At 50.4% G+C, this 19,845-nt stretch overlaps 1 protein-coding gene across 7 annotated transcripts in view; it reads left to right on the top strand.

Moving 5' to 3' along the window:
* Rph3al (rabphilin 3A like (without C2 domains)) overlaps positions 1-19,845 on the top strand; it is a 142,018-nt gene that overhangs the window by 62,486 nt on the left and 59,687 nt on the right. For all 7 annotated transcript variants that reach the window (XM_027426718.2, XM_027426725.2, XM_027426724.2 and 4 more), the window contains 2 exons: positions 1,834-1,977; positions 4,364-4,493. In XM_027426718.2, the coding sequence (XP_027282519.1) occupies positions 1,834-1,977; positions 4,364-4,493 (274 nt within the window). The remainder of the gene's footprint in view (positions 1-1,833; positions 1,978-4,363; positions 4,494-19,845) is intronic.

Here is a 19,845-nt window from a genome sequence, read left to right as displayed (position 1 = left end):
CTGCTAGGGTACCCTTCATTCTCCACTTACTGCTGCCTTCCTTCCATTCTTTTGCAAGGTTTATTCCCAGGAGGAAGTTTGGAGAGAGGTGGCTGGCAAATGCATACCACTCTTGGCCCATGTTTATTTATTATCCACTATGTAGAACAAACTTGTTCCCATTTCTCAGATTAGGAAAATGAGGCCTGAACTCCTTGCCCATATCACTTGTGAATGGCTGGGTTGTGACCCACATCTGAGTTCAGCTGACCCTTAAACCCGTGCTCTGTCACAACAATCCACAGGAAACAAGGCGTCCTCGTTGGTTCTGCTCTCGTCACCTACTGTCGTGGATGTATAGCAAGAATACCAATTTGTTGCCTGAATGAACGATTCCCTTTGGCAGAGACCACAGCTAGCCCACAGCATCTTCCCCTCACATTCAGCAGGGTCTCTGCCCCTCTGTGGTTCTCATGTGTCCCTTTGGTGGGGGGGGGATCTTGATTTTCTTGTTAATCCTCAGCCTAGTGACCATTCAGTTCTGGTTGGACCTGCCCCTGCTACACACACACACACACACACACACACACACACACACAGTGTGCACCTGTGACAGAGCCTTTCAGATGCCCTTTTGCCTCTTAGTCTCTTTCTGTTCTCTGGGTGCTGGCTCTGATAGGCTAGGAGCATCCCTGCAGCTGTTAGACTGTGTCAGTACCAGGAGCCAGCATTTCCCAGCTGGGACCAAGTTTAAGAAATCCGCAATTAGACATTATGAGCCTGCGGGGGACAGAGCTGAGACATCAAAGGTGGATAGAAAAATTAATCTGAAACATTCAGGAAGAGTGGTGTCACGTGTGATGTGTGAGCATCTTTGCTCCACAGCTGGCTGGTTCCTTCCATCTGGGTGCCTCAGCCCCCTCCCTGAAGGGAGAGTGACAAGGGATGAGGTTGGTCCCTCTTACCATCCCCCTCTGATACCAGGCCAATGTGCCCTCCCCGGCAGGGCACATGTTGCTGGGAGACCTCAGCTCTTGTATTATGTGCAAGAGCCCAGCTGTCCCTAGACTCTCCAGGGTCTCCTTCATTCCCAACTTCAGCTCTTGTTCAGCAGCTGCTGAGAGCTGTCATAGCCTTTCCGAAAAGCCAGTGTCAGGGTCTCCTCCCAGATGTGTGTCTGAGGGACAGTGGTACAGACAACCCACTGCAGAGCTGGGAGCCGAGTCCAATGTCCAACCCACACTTTTCCTATGAGGCATCCAGTGCCACTGAACATTCCTGAACTCACTTGGTCCTTCAAATTAAAGCAGAGATAGGGAGAGGTAAAACCTGTATGGGTACCTAGGGATGAGCAATTCTTTTAATGGCAATGATTGGCAGTGGAGTAGGGGCGGGGTTATAACTGGGTCCTGGACCAAGAGAGACTTCACTTTGAGTATGATGCTTCTGTTGACCCAGATAAATAAATGTTATGAGGAAATATGGGAAAAGTTCCAAGGAAGAGGACATGCTAAAGTCCTGAAGTTGAAGGAACATGGCATGCAGAGAGGCCCTGATAGGAGGCTGCTATGGTTTGAGTGCAGAGTGTGAGGGGCACAGTGTAAAAGGCAAGGAGGGGGCTAGGACCAGACTCCCCTACTAGACAGGGAAACAGTGGGTCCCACATTGCAAGAATTCTAGCAATGCCGACACCAGTAATGGGCACACATCCGTATCTTACAGGAATTCTCATTATGGACTCTGGACCACAATGTCCAGGTTATGTCTATACCATTCTCATGAGGGCTTTGTGGGTATGCTGGGATACTGCTGTAGTGGTCAGCCTTACCTCCAGCAGTACTATTCTCTCCCAAGGCTGCAGACAGGCTGGTCTGTGCATACATACCAGACGGAGAAGCAAAGGAGGAGCCAGTGTCTGAGCCCTGGAGAGCTGGAGGTCATCCTGCAGGTCATCCAGAGAGCAGAGCGGTTGGACATCCTGGAGCAGCAGAGGATCGGGTGAGCCAGCCAGCAGCTCCAGCAAGAAAGCCAGGGTGTTGAGCAGGGAGGGTGCAGGGGGTCTGTGGGGTACCGGTCATAGGCAGTCAGCTTCTCATTTGGGCCCCCTGGGATGTAGACAGCTGGAGCTGGGGATTGTACTGATCCAGGACCCCAGGAGTGTGGGAGTGAGCCCAGGGAGTGGTTTGGATTTGGTCTCTGTGTACCCTCCTGCCAGCTGTAGCTCAGCCAAGGGGTGCACTCAAGTGGAGGTTGATATTGAATCGCACACTGGGCCCAGCAGGAGGCGCCCTCCAGTGTGTTCTCAGCTAGGACTCAGTTATCCAATGTTTTGGTGTGTCTTTTTATTGTTTGATTTGGAAGAGCTTGGATAGGAAAATGGGATTGATTGCACTCTGCTGCTTTGGGCAGGAGCTCGGTTTGTTCTGATCTTGTTATTTTTCTGTTCATCTTTTTCCATTAGTTTCATGATCATTTTTTTAAATCAGACATGGTAGAAAGGCAGCTTTAGAAGGCGACGGTCCCACTAGAAAAATGACTGCTGTGCCAACGGCCTCTTGTATGAGCCTCAATCACACAGACAGGTCATTATCGTGTCAGTGCAAATAGGGCTTACATCAGAACGGCTGGGTCTTTCTTTTTTTTTTCCCAACCTAACCTGGCTCCTTACAGATTTCCTCCCCAAGGGTTCTGCCAGGCTCTGGGCTAGCAGTGAATGCTGGTGGATGCTGGTGATTCACACACACACACACACACACACACACACACACACACACACACACACACCTCGCTGCCACTTCCAGGGCTCCAAACTTCCCACAGGATAGTGATCTGGGAGTGGGTTGCAGGAGATTCATACAGGCTCCCCTGTGCTGTGGAAGCATTTTTGGATGCCCTCAGCCAGCAGGCCGATGTCTCGGCCTCCACAGTGCTACCTCAGGAAGTCCCTTCTGTGGTCTGGTGCCACCCTAAGTGCGGAGTTGAAGAGCGTAAGATCCAGAGGCAATACTGTCGATGAATTGTTCACATGGAGGAAGTGTGTCCTCTCCATGATGCATGGAAACACTACGCAAACTAACAAGAGGGTTCCCAAGAGCAAGTGTTAGGTTCGAACTGGGTTTGCCCCCAAGGCCCTACAGGCCCCTAGGTGGACAGCAAGGCCAATATATGGAGAGCAGAGGTGCTCACTGTGGGGCATGCAGATGGAAGTGCCCTCACTGATGAGCTAGCTATCCCTGTCCTCCTTAGCAATCCCATCACCTCGAGAAAGACAGGCCTGTCGTGAGTGGGGCACTGTGGCAGGTATGCTTGGAAGTGGACCGTGGCTCCTCTTCCTGGGAGATTTATGACTCAGCAAGTCACTTCCCATTTCCTCAGCTCCAGGCTTCTCTGAAGCAGGAAGTGAAGCCCCCCCACCCCACCCCCGGGTGGGGGGGTGACCATCAGAGGGTTTGATGTGGCCACATACTATTCTTCATCCATTGAAGAGTTTCTGCTGAACAGCCACTGGGTACCGGGAATAGAGTGGCTGACAAACTAAACCGTTCCATGGAGGCTGTAGTTACATAGCAGGTGGAGGGGGGGGGATCTACAGTGGAAGGGAGAGGAGGGGCACCTGTGCAGCTCAGCTAGGTTCCTGGGTGCTCAGCATCTCGCAGTTTCACAGAAAAGTGTTTTTTTCCCTCTCCTGCTGCAGCTTCTCACCAGCCCAGGTGCTCTGACCCCAAACCTACACTCCCTCCCATACCCGGCCTTCAATACTGCGTCTTCAGTCTTCAATCCTGCCCTTTGGGATACAGCTCAGGCTTCCAGCCTTCTTCTGAGAGAGGCTCTGACCTCCTCCTGGCTTCCTCCGTTCCACTCTCCTCCCCATTATCCCAGATTTCCACAGGAGCTTAGTAAAATATCACCTGGGTCAAATCACCTTCAAACTCTTCCTTGGCTTCATATTGAAAGCAAACTCCAGCCTGTGACCTGCAAATCCCCTTAGCTCTCTGCCCTTCTCTGGCTTTTTGGACATCTCTTGGCACTCTTGTGTTTTCCAAGTGCCTTCTGTGGCCTCCATCTACTGTGCCTCTGGTCCCTCATCTGTCTCTTCTTGTCCCCTCACTCTTGGCTTGTTTTCTTGTTCATGGATTTCCCCCTTTGTTGAACCTGAGTTCCAAGAGAGCTATGTGTTATCTCTCCTGTTTGCTGTACTATCCCCAGCGTCCTGCACACCTGTCCTAGGTGCTCAGCTGATGGCAAGTTAAGGAGTGACTGGGAGTTAGCCGGTGGCGGGGTGAGGGAACAGCACAGACCCTTAGACTCCAACAGCAGCTGTGCCCAAGCAGGCTTCAGGTTAAGGACAGGAAGCACGTCCCTCTGACTCTGTCCTGTGCTGCAGGCGTCTGGTGGAACGGCTGGAGACTATGCAGCGGAATGTGATGGGCAACGGCCTCTCCCAGTGTCTGCTCTGCGGGGAGGTGTTGGGATTCCTGGGCAGTGCCTCTGTATTCTGCAAAGACTGCAGGAAGGTAAGCCCCGCTCTAGCCTTGCTGATCAGCTCCCTAACACGGGGCAGCTTTGCTACGTCTGTGGCATCGCACCCCAGTTTCCAGGGCAGTGTGTGCACATACGTGTGCATGTGTGCATTTATGTATGGGGTGATATCGTTTGCCTTTTGGCAAGAAGGACCTGAGGATTGGATGATATGGTTTCTGGAGGTAGCTCTGGGAAGGGAGTGAGAATCTGGGTGTGAACCCTGTTCTTAATACCATCCACTGGACCTCAGAAAATTGGTCTGGCAGCTCATGCCTCGTTTTCTCAATCTGGAAAATAGGGACAACTATCACATGTACTCCAGCAAGCTGAGGATCAGACACATTAAATTCAAAACTCATAAAGTCCTACTTAGTGTCTTGCTGTGGTGGCACATGCTTTTAATCCCGGTACTCGGGAGGCAGAGGCAGGTGCATCTATATGAGTTGGAGGCCAGACAGAAGCACTATCTCGAAAAACCAAAAACCAAAACAAAAGGCACATAGGTGCTCAGTAAATGTTAGGCAAGTACTGTTTCCTCGGGACTGAGTGGTGCTAGGCTGGAGCCTCTGTTCTGCCAGTCTGCTCTCTCAATGCCAGGAGAAAGGCCTTCGAAAGATCAAATGGATTTTCTCCTTTTCTTATGCTAAACTGTGCTGTGTGTTAAATCACTTCATAATGAGCCCAAGACTTTTTAATCATTGACTTTAGTTTATTATTTCCCAGAGAATAATATACCTTCCAATGTTTGCATTTATTTAGGGTCTCAGTTTTACTCGCTATCATATGGAGCCTGTTACTCTTTTCTTCCTGGCAGGAACTCTTCTAGATTATTCCTCTTCCAGCTATAACTGGGGCTGTACAGTAATCAGCACACAACTGCCCTTGGCTGCCTCCCTAAGTCAGAGGCACTGTTGCCCCCAACACCTTTTTTGTGTTTCACCCTAGTTTTGCTGGAACTCATTTCTCAAGCAACTCCCACATGTCAGCCACTGTTTTAAGCTTGGAGTCCTTTATTATTATTATTATTATTATTATTATTATTATTAATTATTATTAATTTTATTTATTTATATCTTATGTGTGTTGGTGTTTTCACTGCATCTATGTCTGTGTGAGGGTGTTGGGATTCCCTGGGATTTATAAACAGTTGGGAGCTGCCATGTGGGTGCTGGGAATTGAACCTGGGTCCTTTGGAAGAGCAGACAGTGCTCTTAACCACTGAGCCATCTCTCCAGCCTCAAGCTTGGAGTTCTTAAAGTGAACAAGACCAGAGGGAAAAGAATCTTCTCAAGATGACAAAAGATGACAAGATGTAGTCAACTAAGATGGTTTCAGGAATTAATCAATCTTGGGGGAAAAAAAAAAACAGGATAGAAGCTGAGGGGTGGGATGGGTGGTGGACACACCAGAGCACTAAGCATGGACTTGAAACATTAAGGCTTTTGCAGCCTCGACAAGGGCATCACTAGCTGCATTCCGAAGCTAACCGTGAAAGAGGTTAATATACCCGTGAGTAAGGGGGAAAGCCAGGATCTGGAGGCACAGTGCTTCCCACTCTGTGGTAATCCTAGTCGAAAGGGTATGGACTGATCATTGGACCACAGCAGAGGGATGATGGACACCTGTAGGGTGTGCTGGTTCCTCTTTTAGATCGGAACTAGAAGCTACATAAGTAGTGGGTGTGGGGACCTGGGAATGCTCTGCTCCCAGGAATGGGGCCAGGTGGGTGATATATTAAAGTGACTTCTGCTCTCTGCTTCTTTCTGCCTCTGTGGCCCCAGCAGTAGCTTTCCTTCTCCTATCTCTCCACCTCACAACGACTCTGAAGATTCCAGGTTTGAGGGACCATGACAGGCAGTGCCGTATCTCCTCCCCCGGGAACGTCTATCCCAGCCCCTTCCACAGTGAGCAGCTGTCCCTAGTTATTAAAGAGTTAATGCCAGCTGCTCCTCAGAGAGCCATTGCCTAGGCAACAGACTGACCCAGGGGAGGGCCTCAGCTGGATGAGGGCTGTGGGAGAGATGTTCTCCCCTATTTCCCTCCCCTACTGCCCGGTGCCCTGGGACTGGGCTGGTCGCTGGTTGGAGGGCATTTCCTTGATGTGTTCCTTACTCTGCCAGCGGGAAGTCTGTCAGAAATTTGTTCAGAGTAGAGGTGGGGGAGCAATAGATTGAGGGCATTGGGAGTTTTGGGCGGGTTTTCTTCATATGCCCTCAAGATAACCATTCTTTATTTAATTTTGGGGTTTTTGAGACAGTCTTTCTGTATAGCTCTGGCTGTTCTGGAACTCTCTCCTTAGACCAGGCTGGCCTCAAACTCACAGAGATCTGCCTGCCTTTGCCTTCTGAGTGATGGGATTAGAGGGGAGCACCACCACCACCCTGCTTGCCAGTCTTTAAATAGTAGAGGGTCCACTGTGTGCAGGCTGGTCCCAGGGGATAGACAAGACCCTTGCTGTCACTGAAGCTGTTTTCCCAGGATAGCAGAAAAGGGACAACAAACAAATTTTAAATGAGTAAAGACAAAATAATGCCAGGAGGACTGAGGGCTCTGTACTGAGTGGGGACAGTGATGTGACTTTGGCTGTGAAAGGGACACTTTTCTGAACTGAGCCTGGACACAAGCAAGAGTCAGTCCTGGGAGGATCGGGTGGAAGTTTGTTCTGAGCAGAGGGAGCTGCAGGTGCAAAGAACGTGGGGTAGAACTAGCTGGGCTTGAGGATCTAATAAAGTATTTAGAGCAGAGGTGGCAAGGGCTGGGCTGGGCCAAGTCCCACAGAGCCCCAAAAGTCAAGGTCAGCAGCTGGAATCCTGTTATGTGTTTAAGAGGATGAAACTGAGCATTGAGCACGGGGTGAAGCACTGAGAAGGGATGGGATACAGTCCTTTTTGTTATAAGTGTCTTGGCTTCTTGGGTGTTTTGCCTTATGTGTGTGTCTGTGCACTGTGAGTGCAAGCGCTACACAGGCCAGAAGAGGGCAGAAGAGCCTCTGGAGCTGGAGTTACAGTTGTGAGCCAGCCTATAGTTGCTGGGACTTGAACCCTGATCCTATGGAAGAGCAGCCAGTGTTCTTAACCACTGAACCATGTTTCCAGCCCTTGCTGTGGGTTTTAAAGGGATGACTCTAGCTACTGAAGGCAGAATAGACTACAGGGAGACAGAGCAAACTTGGGGACAAGCTTGGTGGTAATGGCTGCCATTGGAGCAATGGTGGGCTTAGGGACAGGGCAAGGCATCGTTGGGGATGGAGGCAGCCATGTCTCTGGTGTATTCTAAACAGATGGGGGAAGAACTAGAGGTTCTAAATAAGAGTCCTGGCCTGCAGAAAACCACAGGGAGAGGCCACTTGGACCACCCTATGTCTCAGAATTGCCAGTATGCTGTTCCCATACCAGCCAGGGATTCCTGACTGTGACTGGGTGTGGCAACAGGGGAGGGGTGCTTCTCTCTTCCTCACAGCAGAAACAAAGGTGCCAGAGCTGTAGGGCCAGCTTAGGTTGCATGCCCAGCTTGGCTGCCATGGAGTGGTCTGGTAAAACCCACTTCACCACTCTGGGCTGTCATTTCTTTATCTGTAAGACGAGGTCACAAAGCAGCCGTCAGCTCCAGGTGGATGTGAGGTGTGGGTTAGCTCGTACAAGGAAGTCCTTCACAGGCTAGTCCTTCACTAACACATAGCAAAGACAGGGAGACCATGTCACTGTCATTGTGACTGGGCCACCCCAGGTGCTTTCCTGATAGACTGGACACTTGGCACAGAGCATGGACCTGACCTTCGTGGATCACAGGAGAGACACAGTGGCACCATGGACCAGTCAGCCTGGACTATGTCCTTTAACAGCAGACCTTGATTTCTGCATTGGAGGACTTGGAAGTCCAAGGCAATTTAGCATCTTCCTGGCCTGCCAGATGGATGGCTTCTCCCATGTCCTCATATGGCACCAGGCAGGGGCCCTGATGTCTCTTCCTCTTAATTAATCATATCAGATACAGTCTCACACTTGGGGTCGCATTTAACCTTAACCCTTTACTTTCAGAGTAGTCTCTCTTCCAGTATAGTCACAATGGAAGTTGGGGTTCAATATTGGAATTTTGAGGAACCCAGTTCAGTCTATTGTACTCTGTTTTCCTTATTAGAATTCATGGTTTGGTTTAGTCGTCTTCTTTGTTTTCCTTCTTTCTTTCTTCCTTTCTTCATTTTTAAGATGGATTCTAAATATGTAGCCCCAGTGGCCTCAAACTCAATCCTTCTGCCTCTGCCTTTGGAATGCTGGCATTGTAGACAATACCACCATGCCTAGAAGAATTGGTGCTCTTTTGAGCTTTAGATTGAAGCTGCTGTCATTAGTTCCTTATTTTCCAAAGTTTAGGTAACTGAATTTGGATGCCTTTGCAAGTCTCAATATTGGTGTTGAGCTGGCAGGGACCCCCTGTTAGTGTGCTGGTGCCAGTGAGTCATACAGGAACAGCCTGTGTGGAACTCAGGGGTGAGGGGGGATCTAGAAGAGGGGGAGTTCTTCCCTCAGGTCCAGACTGCCAAGGTGGATAGTCATTATTCTCTAGAGTGAAACCCATATCAGTGACACCCCACTGCTATAAGAACCTAGGATTCCCAGGACTTAGCAGGCAGGATCCCTGTCTGGAGGAGCCAGACCCAAAGGTGTATGTGCTTGGGCAGGCTGAAGAGAAAGGATGTAGGGGAGAGATCCCTGGCACTGGAAGTGTCCAAGCCAGACCTCTCTGCGGAGGACAGATCCTCAGGTGCTTCTGGGGACACTGATGCCTCTCCAGCAAGATCCCTGACAGTGTTCAGCAGCCACAAGCTAATGAACACACAGGTGGGAGGTGCAGCAGCCCTGGAGCTGTGGTCCTCTGTAATTGGGCCTGCACACATGCTCACACACTGGCTGCCTGGCCTCATTTCCCCCCGGCTGTAGTGGGAAGGGAGAGGGGCTGCCTGGTTAATTAAAGAGGCCCGGTACTCCTAATTGCCTAAGATCTGAGTCAGCCAGCCATCAGCCTAATTGAGAGGCCGGCTTCCTAGCCACGGGAGGCTGTGCCTGGCTGCTAGATGACCATCTGAGCCCAGGACAGTTCTGTCACCAGCCTAAGGAAGCAGTTGGAGCTTTTCCCGGTCTCAGCCAAATGCATCTCACAGTATGGGCCCAGGAGAGCCAGCCTGACATAACCTAGATTGTGTGTGCTGAGTCCTGGTGGCAGCCCGAGGTTAGCCTGCATTTTTCTCCTGTTCCTTAGCAAAAGTTCCCGTGGGGGCATCATGAATCCAGCCTAGCATGAGGGAACTCTGTAGGGCAGGGTGTGGGCCACACCTGATCCCTCCTGCCGCAGGCTCCAGACCATTTTCCCTAAAGAGGTTACTGCTGCAGAGACTGGCAGTAACCACCCAGGCTGGACAGAGCTGTGTGTGCCATTTCCCCTGGGCCCTAGACTCCATTCATTCAGGGTGAGGGACTTGTGGCTGCTGAGCAAGGGAGGAACAGATGGCACTTCCTTGTCACCCTCTGGAGTTCCTCCCTGTCTTCCCTGTCACCATGTTATACCTGTCCCCAGCCCTCCTCTCTTAGAGCCCAGATAGTTTCACATTTTCTGGCAGTAGCACTTCCTGTAAAGTCGACTGACTCTAAGCAGGGACTGGTGTGCTCCTGTGAAGATTTGGGAATGCCTCCTCCCATTAGTTCTCAGAGAGCACCGCCTGAAGGTGAAGACACCAGAGGAGTCAAAGAATTCAGGTGCTGGCTACTCAAAGTGAGGACTGAGGTCCAGAGGCTCAGACATCCCTTGGTGCTTGCCAGAAGTGCACATTCTCAGCCCCCCCCCTTGCACCCCAAGCCAGAATCCTCATTTCACCAGATTGGTCAAGCATGATGTCTTCAAGTGTCATCCATACCACAGCGTGTGCCTGTTGGAATTCCTCTCCCTTATAAAGGGACTTACCTTCTGAGGCATCTATTTGACTATACTTGGCTGATCTATTCATCTGTGATGGACACTTGGGATGCTCCCACATTTTTCAAACAATGTGGCTGTGTATGCAGCTGTGCAGATCTTTCTGAGATCCCATTTCTAAGTCCCTGGGAGTATATACCCAGCAGCGGCATTGCTGCGTCCCACAGTAGTTGTTCAACATGGTCTTATAAGAAGTCGCCATACTGTTCTGCACAGTGGCTGAATGATTTTACATCTGCCACCAATGTGCAAGGGTTAGGAGGTGGCCAGTTTTCACAGGGAATTGGGGCTGTGCTGAGAGTCCCTAGTAGCTCCCATCCTGAACTCCCTTTCCAAGCCTGGTGTTAAACACCCTGGCCCCTGGTGAGGATGGAGGGAAAGCATGGAAACAGCAGCCAGCCACCTTGAGTGATAGCATATTCATCCTAGTTGCCTCCAAATTGGCCTCGCTGTGTCCTTTCTCCTCCTTGGCCTAAGTCGATGTTGAAAACGTGTGTTTGTGCCTTATTACCAAGATGGATTCTTTCATTTAGCCACTGATGTTTCCTAAATTCCCTGAAAAAGTCACTAATTCCTCTGCCCGGAGGGGCCGCTCTGGCTGCTCGCCTGTCGCCAAGGCTGTTTGGCAGGAATTGACTTGGCTCCTGTTGTTAGGATCACAGGATTGGACCAGACACCAAGCTGCATCTTGGAACATCCACCTGGCCTGGGGTTGGCAAGCAGAACATCTCCATTAAGGGGCACTCGTCTTGCCTGGTGCCTGCAGCCAGGCTTTCTTTCCCTAAATATAGAAACTGCCACTCAGTGCCGTTCAGAACCCATTCTGTTTGCCCCATCATGTCACCAGCACACCACTGACCTCTATTCAGGGTCATCTGGATAGAAGAAGGTGGGCTATGGCCCACTTGGCCTGTTAATGCCCATAGCTCAATGGACTGACTATCCCTGGCCTGTGTGTCAGTCCTGCAACTCTGGACATTGTGACTTCCAGTAAGAGATGGGGATGTCAGGTCTGCCCCACCCCCAGATCTCACATGGGAGATTAGAGAACTGTAGGAAAGGAAGGCAAAAGGAGCCCCCAGAGTAGATAATGGGGGGAAGCTGAGCAGCCTCCACTGATGGGAAGCAATGCTGGGAGGGATGAAAAAGGTGCCCTGCAGGGCCTGACTAGACCAGGCATGGCTCTGGAGAGGCTCAGGGCCAGTGTAGTTGGTGGTTTGGGTAAATGGGTGACTGAGATGAGGAGGGAGAAAGGCAGAAAGACAAAAGGACCTGGAACAGGGGTCCAAAAACAGAAGGAGGGACCAGGCTGGGGCATTGGCATTTGTTCCTACATCAATGTAGCCATCCAAGGGAGTTGGGCAGTTCTGAGATCTTTAAGAGAGGTGAAATCCACACAAACCTCTCTGGGAGATTTGGGGGCACTGTGAGCACTGGCAGGAATGCCAAGAAACACTTGGAAAAAAAAATCATGAAACAAGAACAAGTTATTAGGGGTTGGGGGTATGGCTCAATTGGCAGAGTTCTTGACTAGTATGCCCAGCGTGACATAAAAGTTATCATGGTAGCACACTCTCCAAAGTCAGCTTCAACCATACTGCAAGTTCAAGGTTAGTCTGGGCTACATAAGACCCTATCTTTTTAAAAAAGTTTCCAGTAATTGACAGCTGCCCCCATGCCAGGCCTTCTTAACCGACTGTCACCAGAGCCCCCTTGGGAGCTGGCTAGCCATACTCTTCAGGTGAGCAAAGGGATGCTAAGTGGAGGATGAAGTCCTCCTCCAGGTCGGGTCTTAATGGCCTCATTCAGGAGGCTGTGTCTGAGCATGGTGCCTGCCGTGGAAAGGCCAAGGCAAGAGGAGTAGGTGAGGGCGTGTAGCTGCCAGTTGACATTTTCATGACCTAATATCTCAAGGGATCTAGCTGTTGCAGTGTCAGCTGTCTGTAAAGTAAATGTTGTGTGTACCGTGTCACCCAGGTTGGGGATGGGACAAAATTGAGAAGGGACCACCCTGTGACCCCACATAGCTGTCCAGTGGGGCATGAGGAATAGAGGAACATGAGCAGAGGACATAAGCCAAACCTTCTTCCCTGCCTAGCTCCTCAGCACCCAGGAGCTGTCTTCAACAGCAGAGCATTCAACAGTAAGCAGGCTGCCCCAGGCTTGGCCGCCAAGACCTAAGGGCAGCATCCTTACCCTCGCCTGAGCTCTCAGCCTAACCCCCAACCCGCCAGGGCCTGCAGTCCAGCCTCAACTCTGTCTCCTAACCCTGTGACCCCTACCACCTCCCTGGCCATGTGCCAGTTAGTCTGGAGTCTGCTGTGAACAGGCCACTGGACCTGGTCCTCCCCCACGCCAGGGACCAACAGCTGGTAGCACTAGATCAGGGTCCTTCTTGCTTTGGACAACCCATGAGCTAGAGTGGACTTTACAAGAATTGAAAACAGAGAGAGGCTTGTGGCGGGTGAAAATGGTAGGGATTTCGAATTCAGTATCCATAAGGGTTTATCAGAACACAGTCATGCCTACATTTGCATATTGTCATTGGCCATAGTGGCAGAGCTGAGTAGTGACGCACTTGCTCCCTAGCCCAGGGCACCTGATGGCTCCAGAGAGTAAGAAGGGGGCTTGGAGATGTGGCTTAGTGGGAGGGCTTGCCCAGCGTGAAAAGCCCTGGCTTCATCATCAGTACTGCAGAAAACAGAAGATGAGGAAAGGGAGGAGGCTTCTTCCCTGGTTGTGCCTTTGGTGGGGACAAGGTAAGTGGCTCAAGGTGGGGTAGTTGAACCTGAGCAGCTTAAAGAATCAGCAAGGTAGAGCTTGAGACTTGTGTTTTCCTGGATTTACTTATTATGCAGGGGATGAGGACCCAGGACCTCAAGCATGTTGGACAAGCCCTCTGTCACTGAGCTATACTCCTGGCCATCTCTTCCCAGAATCTTAAAAGATAGTGAATACAACTGCTAGCAGTTTAGAGCACTGGATTCAGTTGCCTAGATTCTCCTGTCTCGATTTTCTCACCTGGAAATTGGGAATAATCGAAGTTCCTGCCTTGGAGTGTGATTATGGGGGTTGAAATGAGCTAGGCATGTGATAGGCTCTTAGAGATCGTGTCTTATGCCCAGCAACTGCTGGAGAATTGTAAAGCATTTATATAATGTAGATAAAATACTCACCCAGCCTTGACCATGTTTTTCCTTCCAAACCCTTCTCTGGAATTCAAATGTATATGGATGTGTATACTTATATGTATACCACGACTGTGTGGGGGGGGGGTGTGGGAGAAGGGTGGCTCTTGAGACAGGGTCTTGCAAGATAACCCTGACTGGCCTGAAACTTACTGTGTAGCTAAGGATGGCCTTGAGTTTCCAATCTTGCCACCTTCATCTCCCAAGCAATGGGATTACAGGCCTCTGCCTACCTCTACCCCAGTGCCTATTTTCTTGATGGAACTAAATATATTCCTTATTCTGTAATCTTCTTTGTTTATGTTTCCACTTCATACCACATCAAAATCAATACACACACACACCCCGCAAAAAAAAAAAATCCAGTTCTGTTTTTAGAAACTGTAATAATATAAGGGGATTTTACACACTTCTCTGTAGCCACTCCTTCCCAGGCTCCTCTCAGCCTGCTGAGACCGGGGGGAGTGTGATGAATAGATAGATGCCTGCCTCCTTAGATAGCAGACATTTCCTGTTCTGTTCCCTTAGTCTGCCTCTCTCCTGGGACTCAGTCCTCTGCACCTTGCCTCCTGCCCACTTCCAACACAGATAGACCCATCCATGTCTGAAATCCAGGCGTCACAGTTCATTTCCAAGAAGGCTCCTTGTTCCTTCTGTGGGCTTGGTGGGAATCCAGTTGTCTAAGTCCATCTGCATCTGCCCCCCCCCTGCACCCACAACTACTAGGCCACATCTAGTGACAGCTTTGTCCCTTCTATGTGACCTTGGATAAAAAGCCATCCCCGCCACACACACACACACACACACACACACACACACACACACACACACACACACACACACACACACACACACACACATCTTCCCTGCACTCCACTCTAGCACTACTGTGACAGGAAAGGGTAGGCTCTTTGAGCAGATCTGTCCTGTGAAGCTCAGGCCCACCCAGTTACCATCCGCAGACGGGGGATCTGTATGACAGGTGCAGCTGGGAGCTGAAGCACACGCCCCATACCTCTGCACCTGTGTTCTGGGGCATTAAAGGCCCTCTAAGGTATTTCCTAGCGCTTGGGCTCAGGTTGTGACTCGTGTCCTCGGGTCAGGAGGAAGCCCATATAGGTTGGTTTGTGCTCTGAGAGTTCCTCTGTCTTTTGGCATTGCTGTGAAGTCCTGAGTCCCCACAACCCACCACGGTCACATGGCAGGCAAAAGGCAGTGTTTAGACCATTTTCCAGATGGAGAAATGGAGCCTTGGAGATATGGAGGCTCAGCTCAGTTCAGATGTTCCCTCCATACCTTGTGATGAGGGAGGACTGGAAGGCATGCAGGAGACCTCTAAAAGGAGGGGACATAGGTGCCACCTTGTAGATGGGGTGCCCCAGTGCCAGAAGCAACCACTGTGCCCATGGCAGATTACAGAGTAGGGGACAGCACCCAGCATTGGCTCCCTAAGGCAGCACCTCTTACAAAGCGGACCTGAGACCTTACCCTGGTTTGTCACAGTCTGACCTGGTTTGTCATGACCTGGAGATGTCTGGACAGACTCAATAGACTTTGCAGGTGTCTGGTTTTAGTCATCGTGAGGCTTAGGCCCTCACCAAATTGATAGAGTTCCCATAGCCCAAGGGCAGGAAGCAAACCTATCTGGGCTCTGTGGGCTTGCCCAGGCTGGGTCACAGTGACATCCCCTGCACCTACCCCTGGCTGCTGCAGTCGCAACTCCTTCCTCCAGGTCTGGTGGATGGAGTCATGGAAGGGCTCCAGCAGCAGGAAGAGTTGTTGGCCAATCTATTTAGTAGCTCTTAGCAGAGGTAATTCTGTGCATTCGCTTGTCCTCTGTTGTGGCAAATAGATAATAACATTTCCAGTCCACAATGTGGTTCAGTGCCACACACTGCACCTCTCCGGCTGCCCTGACAGCTGCCACACTTCGGCAGACCGGCAATCCTTCCTTGCTCTCACATCTCCCTTTATTTCTGGAGACTTTTTCCTGTGACTGTCTGCTGCTCACCGATCACAGCTCAGGCGCGTGTGTAGCCAGCCCTTCTGCACCCTAGGGACACCAGGGCAGCGCTGCTGATGGGAAGCTGAGAGTGGGGAAAGAACTGGTCCTCCTCCTAGGCTCCCTGTACCCCCAGCCTCAAAATCAGACAAGACTGGGTGTGTTCAGAATGGTGTAGCTGAAGACCCTCGCCTCAAAATAAAAAACCAAGGACTGGGCACACATAGCTCAATGGTAGATTGCTTTCCTCGCATGAAAGAGCCCTAGGTTTCATCGCTGACCCCACAAAAAAAAAAAAAAAAAAAAAAAAAAACAGAATTAGGCCTTTATAAGATATTTGGGGGGGTTCTCTAGCCCCTTTCCTTTGAAACTGTTTCCTCCCTTTTATCCACCCCCGATGGAGGGGCATTTCTCCCATGGATGCAGATGGACAATCTGAGGCTGAGCAGGAGAATAAGCTGGGTTTTCCCTTCTGAGCAACGACATTCAAATGCAGACAGGGGTATAATTGGTCTTATAGAGTTGGAGACCTAAGCACCTAGGTCCAGGGAATAGGCCACACTCCTGCCATAGGGTCCCCTTCCAGTCTTCAATCACTGGTTCTACTTGCTTCCCTGCTTGCTGTCTGCTCCTGTCCTCTTACATTCTGCCAGCATCACCCTCCCAATCTCTCTGAAGTCTTCAGTGGCCCCCTACTGCTTACAGGATGAAGTCCAAATGCCTCCGCATTGTGTCGGGGCCTCCAGCTTCTTCCCTGGCTGCAACATGTTGACTCTCCTAGCGTAATTGGCACTAACTCCACCCAGGGTGCCTGTCTCCACCTGACCCTGATTGTCATTGTTTTCCATGGAGCACTAGTCCTGCCATCACCAGGGTCCCTAATTAGCCATTAGTGCAGTTGCCCAAAGATTATCAGAAGCTCTGGGGTGTTTGTCTAGTCTGCTGGATTTTTCAAATGAAAACAAAACAGTTCCAAAAAGGACCCTACTGGTCCACAGAGCTGGAAAGAGCTAGAGGGATAATGCAATCCCTGGAGACCAGAGGGGCCCTTGCTGTTCCTCTAGGACAAGGTAGAGATGCCAGCCTGGTCCCTGGAGCCTGGAGACAACCTACTGACTTTGGCCAGGGGTCTGTGTTGACTTTGTTTCTGGCAGTGCTTTGGACTGGCCATTTTGACCCACAAACACACCAAACCTTCTGACTCCTCACTCTGCTGTATATGGCCCAGCCTCTTGGGTCCAGCAGGCCTAGGGCTGCCTGACTGTGCTTTGGATCCCATCTGCCTCCCCAGGCCCTGAACCCAGCAATAGTGGTCCTTCCCCTTTTTACATTGCCATTCTGCCTGTTTTTTACATTGCATCCCTGTTTCCTTGAGTCTGGGATCCCCCACCCACCCCATACCTCAAGTCTCCTTCCTTACCAGCTGTCTGCTGGTACCCAGTGAGTCTCTGGAAGCAAGGTTGAGCTGTGCCTTCTCCTATCTTACCTGCCCCTGCCCCTGCCACCAAGCCTTTCTGCCACCTCTTCCCTGGTCCCCAGGGTGCTGTTTCCCTAGGGTCTGCCTGTATCTGGCTCTTAGGTTTTCTTTCCCTCACATAAGCATTTATTGAGCATTAAAGCCCAGGCTGGGCTCTGGAAATAAGGCAGGCAATGCCTGGGCCCTCACCGCAGACTGTTCTGGGGATGTTGACTCAACAATGCACTGCATGCTCCAGTATTGGAAGGATGCTGAGCCCAAGGCCTCCTCACCTGGGGAGTTATGATAACCCTGCAGGACCAAATGTCATCCCTTGCTCCAGTGTCTGAAGCCCTGATCTTTCTTCCAGACCTTCCCTATGTAGTTGTGATGGACAGGCCTCCCAAGGAATTCTAGAGACAAAGACCAAAACACCAAAGCCCATCCCCTATCTTCTCCTTCCTCCATACACCCCATCCTGCTGGCCAGGTCTCTGAATAAGCCTTGCTTGCCTTCCTACCTTCTAAACCCATGGAGGTCCAGGAATTCTACAAGTGTCTGGGAATGTTCTGGAAGACAGCTACATCAACATACCCTGGGAGTGTTCTTCTGGTGAAAGAACGTCTATTAAAAACATAGAGGGCAGATTGGCTAGAAGAGTGACTGAGTCTCTGAAATCACATCTCTCCCCTGCAGATGCTCCACAGTCCATCTTAGGCCCAGGCATAGAGGGAATTCTACCCTATAGAATCTTTTAAAATGTATTTTTTATTTATTTTTTTAAATTGTAATTAGACCAATTTTAAATTCGAAACAAGCTTCTTTTACATGTCAATCCCAGTTCCCTCTCCCTCCCCTCCTCCCCTGACCCCCTACCCCCTATCCCAACCCCTTTCTGCTCCCCAGCGAGGGTAAGGCCTTCCATGGGGATTTTCAGAGTCTGTCATATCATTTAGAGCAGGGCCTAGACCTCCATCCCCCACCCCTGTGTGCCTATGCTGAGAGAGTATCCCTCTATGTGGAGAGAGATCACAAAGTCCATTCATGTACTAGGGATAAATACTGATCCACTACCAGAGGCCCCATAGATTGCCCAGACCTCCAAACTGACATCCTCATTCTGGGGCCCTATAGAATCTTGTGTTTAGTACTTAGCTTCCCCTTCCCTACCAGATGACCCTGTTCCAGACTCCTGCTGAACACTGGAAATTAAATATGAAAGATGTGGGCTGGGAACATGGCTCAGGAATAGAGGACTTGCCTAGCATGTTCAAGGCCTTGGTTTGATTCCCATGGTCCCAGGGGGAGCTGCTCACAGAAGAGCCATCAGTGTGACATGGTCAGTACTGCTCTGGAGATTGTCTCACACCTGAAGGGGGACCAGGGAAGACAATAGTGCCTCTTGAGGAGCTCAAGGAAGAAGCCACTGAGGAGACTTTTGGATGGATGTGTCTTAGGGACATGAAGATGTTTGCCAGGCATGAGGCTCAGCCTGAGCAAAAACCTTGGAGACAGGAGAGTGGCCATATTGGCAGAAGTAGATATAAAATACATGGCTGATATGAGCTTGGTGAGCTAAGAGAAGGACAGGCTGGATAGAGAGAGAGCAGGACCAAACAGGGAGAGTCTGTCTGTCCTTCACTCACCCCTGCCCTAGTCACGTATATCTCTTCATGTCCAGAAGTCTGCTGTCACTGTGTGTCCCTCCTGCTTAATCCAGAGTCTCAATGTCCTTGTCCCTGATCTCAGCTGACATTGTTACCCAAGTTTTATGTATGAGATGGTGAGAACTAGCAGAGGCTCCTGCCCCACCCACCCATGAAGACAGCCTTCCAAAAGCAAGACTGAACATATCTGTTTTGGGGATCAGGCCCCAAAATGAGGGTGAAAAAACCAAAGGTGACTCCCAAAATGTGTAGGGATCAGCTGGACAGCAGATTTTCTAGTTGGAAGGTCCCCAGGCAGGCCCCACAGGTTGGAATCAGTTCTGCAAGGCTGTACCCCATTTCAGATAGCCACTGGTCGGAAGTCCCACCTCTGCAGTGCCAGGCCACTAGTCACATTTCCTGCTTGGACTAATGCTGAGACAACTCAGAGTTCAGGGAGATGCATGTACTTCCTGGTTTGTTAGAAAGGCGGTTACAAAACATTCAGATGAAAAGGTGTCGGGGAGGGGTGCAGGGCCTCTTTGTGGGGACCTCCTCTATATGTTCCACTGTCCAGAAGCCTAGAATCCCACTCTTGTGGTTTTTATGGAGGTTGACAAGACTGATAACATTACTGGTCAGGACACTTGAGTCAAAAGTCAGCTCTTTCCTCTGAGGTTGAGGGGTGGGGACACAGTTCCAGCCCTCTGGGTCTTTTGGGTGACCAGCCCATTACTGAACTGTCTAGGAAGTCACCAGCCATCTCTTTATCATATGAAAAGATTTTTTTTCTTTCATTTCCTTTTTTCATTTTACATAGCCCAGACTGTATTACTTTTGCTTTCAATCTCCCCAGTGCTGGGATTACGTGCTGCAGTGATGGCTCCATGGGTAAAAGCCTTTGCTGTGCAAGCCTGAAAATCTGAGTTCAGCTCCCCAGAACTCATGTTAAAAACCAGATACAGTAAGTAGTCCACATCAGTCATCCCGGTGCACCTACAATGAGATGGGTGATGCCTCTGGGCAAAAGATCGCCTACCAGAGGCCTGGGTAACCAGGACCTGAAGCAGAATTAGCCTTGTGTGA

Source organism: Cricetulus griseus, chromosome 7 (assembly GCF_003668045.3).
Source record: "Cricetulus griseus strain 17A/GY chromosome 7, alternate assembly CriGri-PICRH-1.0, whole genome shotgun sequence".
Taxonomy (NCBI): Eukaryota; Metazoa; Chordata; class Mammalia; order Rodentia; family Cricetidae; genus Cricetulus; species Cricetulus griseus.
This window is presented reverse-complemented; position numbering and strand designations above follow the sequence as displayed.